The sequence below is a fragment of the Monodon monoceros genome, unplaced genomic scaffold, assembly GCF_005190385.1.
Source record: "Monodon monoceros isolate NGI ecotype Baffin Bay Population unplaced genomic scaffold, NGI_Narwhal_1 Super_Scaffold_4, whole genome shotgun sequence".
In the NCBI taxonomy this organism is placed as follows: Eukaryota; Metazoa; Chordata; class Mammalia; order Artiodactyla; family Monodontidae; genus Monodon; species Monodon monoceros.
This window is the reverse complement of record NW_021703781.1, coordinates 38477440-38487100: the sequence shown is the minus strand read 5'-3', so window position 1 is coordinate 38487100 and position 9661 is coordinate 38477440. Positions and strand designations below refer to the sequence as shown.

The 9661-nt window shown below is 44.6% G+C and overlaps 1 protein-coding gene across 4 annotated transcripts in view; it reads left to right on the top strand.

Annotated features, from left to right (window-relative positions):
• Positions 1-5977: 5977 nt before the first annotated feature.
• UBE2D1 (ubiquitin conjugating enzyme E2 D1) overlaps positions 5978-9661 on the top strand; it is a 35823-nt gene continuing 32139 nt past the window's right edge. For 2 of the 4 annotated variants that reach the window (XM_029201120.1, XM_029201122.1), the window contains exon 1: positions 5978-6111. Coding sequence is in view for 1 of the 4 variants with exons in the window: in XM_029201119.1 (XP_029056952.1) it covers positions 6453-6476 (24 nt within the window). In the remaining 3 variants the exon portion in view is untranslated. Of the gene's footprint in view, positions 6112-6198; positions 6477-9661 lie in introns of those variants that run through there. The other 2 variants (XM_029201119.1, XM_029201123.1) reach the window with 2 other exon arrangements.

Below are 9661 nucleotides of genomic sequence, written 5' to 3'. Positions count from 1 at the left end.
ACACACATATATACATATATATATACATACACACATATATACATATATATATGTATATATATGGTCTTCTTGGACAGATTGATTTTTGGAGTCCTTGAAGCTTTAAATTGATTATGCAGTCGGCTCTGCATTTACTGCCCATAATTAGATCCTGCTAGGCTTTGCAGAAAAGCACATCCAGCCATGATTCATGGCACTTGGGAATGAGTTTGTTTGTTGAAAGGCTGTATCATGTAGACTTGTTCAACAACTTTTAAAGCATTAACATGCTTAATATTGTTTAAACTGGGGAGCAAAATTACTAACATCCCTCTTTCTCAATAAATTGTCATATACTGTCCTGGATTACTTAGAGAATTTACAGAGCTGGGTAGTCATTTATTGCCTCTAAAGAATAGTCTTTACTATTATGTGGTAATATCAAATGGAAAATGTGCAACTGTTGTAAAATAGAGCAAAAATTCTCAGAGCAATGAAGCATGGGGGTGGAGTTGAAAGGCTCCATCCAGAATATTTATATCATAGCCTAATATGACAAGTCATATCAAAGAATGAAGGAACTAAGTTTCTGAACATACTTGTGGAGAAGCAAGAGATTTCCTGGCATAGGAGAAAACTGTTAAATGGAATTGAGAAAAAAGAAAAAAAAAGAGAGATCTGAGAAGGAAGAACTCTGCAAAAGAATAGAACACATCTAATCAGGGAATAAAATTCTCTCTACATATAGCTTTCTGCTCTAGGACTATCACTGCCTTAATCTTTTTTTTTTTTAATATTTATTTATTTACTTACTTACTTGGCTGCACCAGCTCTTAGTTGCGGCACCCGGGATCTTTTTAGTTGCAGCATGTGGGATCTAGTTCCCTGACCAGGGATCGAACCGGGGCCCCCTGCATTGGGAGTTAGCTGCTGGACCACCAGGGAAGTCCCTGATGTAATCTTTTTTACATTAAAAGTTTGAACCGAGTTGATTAGTGACATTTTCTTACAGAGATTTTTTTTTTTCATTTTAGAGAAGAAAACATGAGGGGAGACTGCTGTATTGTCATTGTTACTTCTTTTAAAAAAATTTATACAAACGAATTCATGTATATTTATATAACTTATCAAAACATTTTCTAAATGAGGGCCAAGTGAGTGATTTTCAAGTACTAGAAACCATTCTTCTAACAAACTCTAAAGTAGAATCCAAACAATAGCAGATAACATTTTTCTGAAAAGCGCCATGATCCCCTCACGGTGCTAAGCGCATCACGTGCATTACCTCATTTCATTATATGAGGTGTTATTAAACCAACTTTTATGTGAGGAAACTTACCCAAGTCCACTCAAGACAGTTTAGAAAAACAGATACATACTGAACTGCTCCAATTACTTTTGGGGGTGAGAGGCGCCAGGCCTAGAGCCTCAACCACTCATCTGCCCTCACCCCCTTCTTGTCCTACCTTCCACAATCCCAGTCCAAACTTCTGGGACTTCAGTGAAACACCACTCTGCCTCAGACTGGACGTCTGCTGGGCACTGTGCTAAAGAATGAGATGACTCAATTGCTCTGTTTAAGAAGAGTTCTAGCTACCCAGATGTGGTTAATTTTAGGTGTCCACTTGACTGGGCTAATGGAGGCCCAGATAGCTGGGTGTGTGTGTGGCAGTGACCACTAGACTGAGTAAAGAAGATCCACCCTCCCCAATGTGGGCGGGTGTCATCCAATCCGTTGAGGGCCCAAATAGAATGAAAAGGCTGGGGAAGGGTAAATTCTCTCCCTCTCTTCTTGAGCTTGGATATCCATTTTCTCCTGCCCTTGCACATAGGAGGACACAGGAGCCCCGGGTTTGGGGGCCTTGAGACTCCAGGACTTACACCAGCAGCCCTCTCTTTCCCTCCTCTTTCTCAGGCCTTTGGCCTCAGACTGGAAGTTACATCATAGGCTTCCCTAGTTTTCAGACCTTCGGACTTGGACTGAATGTCACCACTGGATTTCCTGGTTCTCCAGCTTGCAGGCGCCATATCATGGCATATTTCAGCCTCCGTAACCATGTAAGCCAATCCTCATAATAATCTCCTCCTACATATCTATGTACTGTATACCCTATTGGTTCTGTTTCTCTGGAGAGTCCTACCTAATACACCAGGGCTGCTCAAAACTTTATTAAAATAGATTATGACTGGAACCACAGAAGGCGTTTCCTTCTCATACCTCCTCATCAAACAAACAGAAACCAAAAAATGTTCAAACATTCTGCTTGCTGTTCAGTGCTCGAAATTGGTTTTAATTAACCGTTTAAAAAATAGGCTACAAAATAAGACAGAAACACTTTTGAAGGAAATGTAGGTCCTAGAAGGGTACACATAACAGAAAACGCCCTTAAAGGAAGTACCTCCTGAAAAGTTTATGGTTGGTTGCACAACCTTTGAGGCTGTCTGCTCTGTGCCCTTCTTAAACCATGGTTCTGGCCTAGTTTCAAGCAGAAGCTACCTCAACACTGGGTTCTAACCCTATGGAGATTTACTTGGGGACAAGGAAATTCATGCTTCACACACAGGCCCCAGCCTGGGAATGGTCCCCTTGAATCTTCTGGCGGGTAGCTGGACAGAGTTAGTGGGGGAGGGGGTAAGGTTAGAATCTGTGAGCCAACAAGCCAGACAGCTATTCTGGAAATACTTTAAAAGGAAGAATGCTTGAACTACATGTGTGCCAAACACCTGTTCTGAGCCATCCCAACTCTCCTGACTGGGTTTTGACTCCTGGTGATTCTGGTTTTACAGTTATGGGACAGTAGAATCAAAGGGGAAAAGGCCCTCCTGTATCTGAAGACCGTGGTGGCCTATATGCCCAGAACTGTCCCAGGACAAATGAGAGCTCTCATCAGCCCCAAAAAGCACCCACAGCTCAAAAGAACTGGGAGCATTTGAGTGGGGAGGCCCTCTACGAAGGCTTTTGACAGCACAGCCACAAAGAGGCACAAAGAGAAAACCAAAAGGAGCTCTTATAGTTGCAAAGACAAACATGTTTATATAGAGAACAGGTGGAAGAGAAGCAAAACTGGCTATCAGCGACTGTTCCCAGCAGTACCTGAGAAACAGGTAACTTCTGTTCCAGAGAGAGCAGAGCTGGTGGTGGTATTCCTAGCAGGGTGGTCTCTCTGCTCACCTCACTCAGCCAGGGCCAAGTTCAGCGACTACAGACTCCGGAGTCCTGACACATGCCCTGCTCCATCATGCCACACTCACCAGGAATGCCTGAATCTTTTCATCGAACCCTTCCTTTTCACTCTACTCTGAAAATTTCTGGCCAGATCAGTGTGTCAGTTTCTCCAGGGTCTTCATAAACTGCCCAGATAGTTGCTTTGAGTCTGTCAAAGACTCAGCACACTCCACCTGGTCCCAAGAAGCTCTTCAGTCACCTCTTTTACTTGGTCAGCGAACCTCTCCAGAGACTTCTCCAAATGTCTTAATTACTTAATTGAACTTCTTCCCCTGGACCATTCTTTTTCCTGATTAACATCATCCAGCGACCATTCTGTATTCCAAGTGCTGAGAATGGCTGCTCCATATCCTCAAATATGAGTTTCTGAAAGAAGCGCAATCCCTCTCACAAAGTCTGTATCATTTGAGTTGGGTTTGTCAGGTGCAGGGTGGGAGGTCGTTCTATGCAGAGAGAACGCATTGTGCAAAGACACGTGACATTAATTAACTATAATGTGTGAGCTAAAGTCGGAAAGGAGGCATTTAGGGACAAATTGGGATGGGTATTTTGCAGTAAGCTGAGGCATTGGACTTCCATGATACAAACCAACAGAGGTTTTTAAGCAATGGAGTGATTTGACTACTGCGTCTTTTAGCAGTATGTAGGATAGCCTGCAAGAGGGAGAAATTAATGCCAGTGTCTGGGCCTTTTGAATGAAATTGCCCTGATTGTAGCCTCTGCGTAAGTGTGTGTTTTTGTTATCTATGGAGTGATGATGGACTGTCCTATCAGGACTGTCCACTTAATGACCCTGGAGGTTTTTTTCTGGGCTTCCTGGTAATGAGCTACCTGCAACTAGTGCTTCCCCGTAGTGGGAGCAGCTGAGCATGGCCTCACTTCCTACATGATACTATCCAAATGCTATCAGCTTGGGAATGCAACTCCCCAAAACAGCTGATGCCCAAGCTCAGACTATTTCTCCCCTATTTACAAGGACACTCTCATGCTTGCCCTATAAAAAGGAAGAGCAATGTTTGGGGTAGGGCCCAACTTTCTGGAGCACAAAGATGGTGCATCAAGCTAGCCCCAATACACCTCTCTACAGGATGATATGACCTTGCTGGTGTGTTTCAGAAACCTCTTTGCCCCACAGTACTTCAAACTTCCCACAGCTGATTTGACCATGGGTGGCCAACTAACCCAAGTCAATCTACATATACTTTGCTCACTAGCTGAAAATGTATAGCCTGGAGTAAAAAGATGAGTTGTGTCAATGGAATTCTTCCTTTTAGGGAGATAAATAGGGAGTACCAAAAGGCTTGGCCATTTAGCAGCAGGAGCAGTTGCTTGAAGAGTGTCAAAAAGTGGGCTAAGGGTGGTGGGAGCTCATGCCTTGTACAAGAGAAGTTAAGGCGGGAGCTGGAAAAAGGAGGGCAGGCCAGCGTGCAGAGAGAAGCGAGACCTCAGGGAAAGGAAAGTAAGAGAGTAGCCAGGCTCCAGACCAGTTTTAGTTTTTATGTTTATTTTGGGTGGGAGGGCGGGGAGGGGGAATGACAGGCTTCTAAATTAAGTTTCAGATTCCATTAATTATTTCTACCATTCTTTCACGATCCTATTTCCCTAGACATTTTCTTTTAAGTTACATGAATGGATTTTTGCTCCTTGCTCTTTGTAAGCCTTTAGAATGCTATGGTAGCTATTGTTCTGGACTTCCTGAAAAGCTTTCCTCCAGCCCTCACCTGGTAACACATTCTGATTCCTGGCCACAGGGGAGGAAGGTGCACATGTCCAGTAGACTTTTGGACATAAAAGGCTGAAACTGGGGTGACGGTTTGGTTGGAAAGACAGATTTTAAAGGCATCATCATATAGATAAAAACAAATAAGGAAATAATTGTTATACAGCACTTTCAGCATATTAGGTACTGTGTTTGGCACATTACATTAATATCAGTGAATTCTTACAATAACATATCTAGAGATTATTATCGCTTTGGACATGAGGAAACTGAGGCTTAGAGAGTTTATGTAGCTACACGGTCACACAGTGGTAGGGGTCAGAGTTGGGATTCCACTCCAGGATAGGGGGTCAATCTACGAAGCCCAAGCTCCTCCAGCCATGCTGGGTGGCCTCCCAGGACATGGGAGGACACGAAGTCTACTTTCTAGGAAGATAGTGATGGTGAGAGATCAGGGGTTGGAACTCCAGGGCACTCTAACTCTTGAGAAGAGGAGCTTGGTAACAGAAAAGAGTAAGTCAGAGAAGTAGAAGAGCCAACCACCCTGGTGCTCCGGAAGCGGGAGGCGGTGAGCGTTTTGAAAAGCGAAAGGGTAGCCAGCAATCAAATGGGTCAAAAACATCACAGAGGAAAAGGAATGAATTGGATTCGGGAATTAGAAGCTCAATCTCAACTTTGGTGAAAACCGAATTCTGCTGCTGAAAGCAGAAGGCAAGTTTTAAGGGGACACAAGTTCATAAGAATTGGGGGAGTGAGGAGTGCGAGTAGACTATGTGGATTGAGCAGGTATTGTACTGCCAACGGAAAAGGAGACAAGAGTGAGGACGAAGCTCAGAATTCACAGTTCCAAGGAGGAGCAGGCATGCGAGATTAGCGTCGGACAGAAGAGGCGCCTTTTGAAACAGAAACTAAGGAGGTAAGTAAGGCGTCATAACTGGAATGAGTCTGTGCATGTGTGAGAAATTTAGGCAATTTATATATTTGAGAACAGTGAAATCTGTAAAGGTAAAAATAACAAGACGAGCTGTAGCACATATTCGAATCCGGTACATGTTTTTCGAGCTAATTTGTTATCCTCATTTTACAGACTGGGAACTCCAGGTTCAGTACCTTGATCAAAATCCAATTGCAGGGACCAACTCCAGAGCCGGCAGCTCTGAGCCCACGCTGTGTGTCGAGGTCAGCGGTGAGTAACCAGCCCAGCCCGGGGCGGCGGCCGAGCAGGGCGCAGAAACTACACTTCCCAGTGTGCCCGGCGGGGCGGGGCGGGCGCAGGCTCCTTCCCAGCAGCAAAAGCGGAAACAAAAGAGTCTCGCCGGCGTCCCCGCCCGCATACTCGCGCACACTCGCTCGCGGGCGCCCTAGGAACAGGCACCGGCACCCGGAGCGAGCCAGAGAGCGGCGAGCTGGGGATTCACCCGGCTGAGCCAGCTGAGGAGCCGGCGAGCCGGGCCCGCGACGACCCCACGCCCCTGAGCCCCGCAGCCGCCCCCAGCCGGCCGGTATCCCAGCCGCCCTCCCTGACCCATGGCGCTGAAGCGGATTCAGAAAGTGAGTGCCGGGGCCAGGCCTGGGGCGGCGGGGCGGGCTTCGGCCCCCTGCCCACGCTGACCCCGGCGGTGGCCCCTAGAGATGCGCCGCGAGGGAACGTGAAGGGAGGATGGGCCGGGGCGGGGACCGGGGGCCAGAGACGCCGGCGGGGCCAGCGGGCACCCGACAGGTGAGGTGGGAGCCGCGGTAGGTCCCGTGTGCTGGAGGTTTGTTGGAGGCAGGGGGCCCGCTGTGCGCTCGCGCCGGAGCTGAGCCCCGAGCCCGGGCTGGAGAGCCTCCTTGGTCTCCAGACCTTCCCGCAGTCTGTGCTGCTCGGTCACTGCTGGATTTTGCCCTACACCCGGGTAGTTTTGGCCCTTGTCATGCTGCTTTCTCCACGCTGTTTCTTAAGCCCGTCCTCTTTATGTGCTTGCCTCCCCGGGTTCCCGGGAGGGCCTGGGCCTGCAGCCTTCCTCCGCGGAGCTGTTGGGTTTGTTCTTTCTCTCCTCTGCGGTTGGCTGTTGCTCAGATGCCCGAATGGGGTGGAAAAGCTCTTTTGGGGCCGAGAAACCAGGAGAAACCTCCTGCCTCTTCTATTTTGGTGCCTCTCCTGCTGCCACTTTAGGTCACATAGCTGTAGTGAAAACATAGTTGCTGATACACAACAAGATGACCTCTTGGCTGTGATTCATCGTGAGTCAAGCCAAGCAGGTTTTTTTTCCCCTCGTGATAAACTTATATGTAAAGTTTGTGACACAACAGAAACTGCCACAAATTAAATTGTTTGATGCTTTGACACATAGCTATAGAATGAGGAAGAAATGTGTATGTTCATTAAACAAATATTTATCCATCCCAACTCAGTGTTAGGAATTATCTTCTCTTGCATAATGTTTATTGCTACAGTCTCTAATGTGAACATCTTACAAAACTGAGGTTGGGGCATTTTCTTTCTCTTCACTTTTATTTCTTTTTGGGTTATCACGTCTGTTCACTGACACAAGTTTTAGGTTTTTACTGTTATGGTTCATGTGGAGAACACTGAGAATTTGTTTTTTTTAATGGGTAGTGCGTTCAGCAAGTTAAGCCAACAGTGGACAGCATGTTTTACAAAGAATTTCAAAAGAAATCCTGCCAAAAATTTGTGTCAACTTTTTCAGGCATGAATCCACAGAGCAGTGATAGAGATGTATACATTGTATTCTCAGTTACCCTTGGTGTCATCTTCTGGTACAGAGGACAGCAACTTTCAGACCCAACCAGTTTGCCGGGGGTGGGGGAGAGGTCAAATACTAAATCTGTGAAATACTGTTATTTTTTTGTGCCTTTTAAGGTTCCTCTCACTACAAAACACATAGCTAATCATCAGCATTTATTGATTAATGTGTTTTCTGATTTGAAGATAATGCAATTACAAATTTTTTTCATGTAGATAATTCTCATTTTGAAGCCACACTCAGCATCTTTGCCATGTCTTGTGTACTTATTAATGATGATGTAATGTTGGCTCACATTTGAGGTAAACACATTTTTGCAAGGAAGTCTTAAGATTCCATTTCCTTCTTCCCTAGTTGTGAGAATTTTTCACAAGGCTTCGCACATCCAGTAGCTTTTAAATAGCGTAGAATTTGTCCACAATAAGTAAGCATTCAAAGAAAATTGACACTCTTTGTAAATATACTGGGCAATTATCAATCACCATGCTAAGCCAATATATTTGGCTTATATTTATAATATGGCATATATGAAAATCATATTTTTAGTAGCTATTGGTTATTATTAGTTTATAACAGAGTTGTCTGTAAAAAAAAAAAAAAGAAAAATTTGGGATCACATAATATCTCATCTCTGCATATCAGTCTTTGGCTTTTCTTCTCTGTTATCAGAAAAGTTAACTTGTACAAATCTCTTTTCCAGCCATTCTTTCAACTTCAAGAGGCATTTAATTTGATTCCCCACTTTTCCTCTTTCTTTACCTACCTCCTTGACTAGAAGCAAATTCCAGGGGAGCTGTGCTGTTTGCCATATTCATTTAAGTTACAAAGCTGTCTTTGATATCATCAGTTTACAGATTCTTTTTGAATCTTGCATGCTTCAACAAAAGAATACGCATAATTAACTTTCGGCCTTTCTTTTAAAATGTAATAAAGTAACACTGTCAGGTACCTTCCAGGTCATTGGGTTGTGATTTTCGTGTACCCACAGTGGCAAGCTTTAGAACTGTGCAGAACCTTAAAGAACTCTGCAGGAGTGGAGTGGGGTGGAGGGCAGGGGAATAGCTTACAGGCAGTGGTCCCCAACTTTTTTGGCACCAGGGACCGGTTTCGTGGAAGACAGTTTTTCCATGGGGGGTGGTAATGCGAGTGATGGGGGGGATGGTTCAGGCTGTAATGCGAGCGATGGGGAGCCGCAGATGAAGCTTCGCTCGCTGGCCCACTGCTCACCTCCTGCTGTGCGGCCCGGTTCCTAACAGGCCATGGACCAGTATCCAGCCCCTGGGGGCTGGGGACTCCTGTTATAAGGTAGTGTATCAGAATCACCTGTGGGACATTTTCAGACTGTCCCCACTGCTGTAAATGGAGAGATGTTGAATCCCACAGATGCGCTGGGGTGGAAAGAAGGTTGTGAACCACTGACTGACATTCTAGTCTACTCTCCTTATTAGAGAAGGAGCTTGAGGTTTGGAGTGGAGTGCTTTGTCCAGGTTAATATCTTAAGAAGTGATTTGGCATGTTTTTAAAAGTTCATAACTTCACTTCATCTGAAAAGATTAAAGATAGTTGAATTAAAATTGTATGAATATACAAAGCATGTGGATATGAGTGCTCAAAATATATTTTTATGCTAGAGTATGCTAAATGATTTAATACTCTGATTTAGACATCCAATGCCAGTTTTGCATTTCGGCTCATAAATTTACACACCCATGCCTTATTTTTAGACACAATGGAAGATGTTGTCACAGTCACCTGAATCACTAAAGGGAAAAAATTTGAACAAAGTCTGAGGAAGGATCCCCTAAAACATGTCTGGAAAAAGAGGGCAGTTTTTCAGCTGGACATTTATTATTTTCTAGAATTAATTTTGAAGTGTTTATTCTATGAATACTATTTTCATACCTTGGTAAACTTTTTTTGGAAATCATTTTTTAAAATAATTATTTTTTGGCTGCATTGGGTCTTCATTGCTGCGCGTGGGCTTTCTCT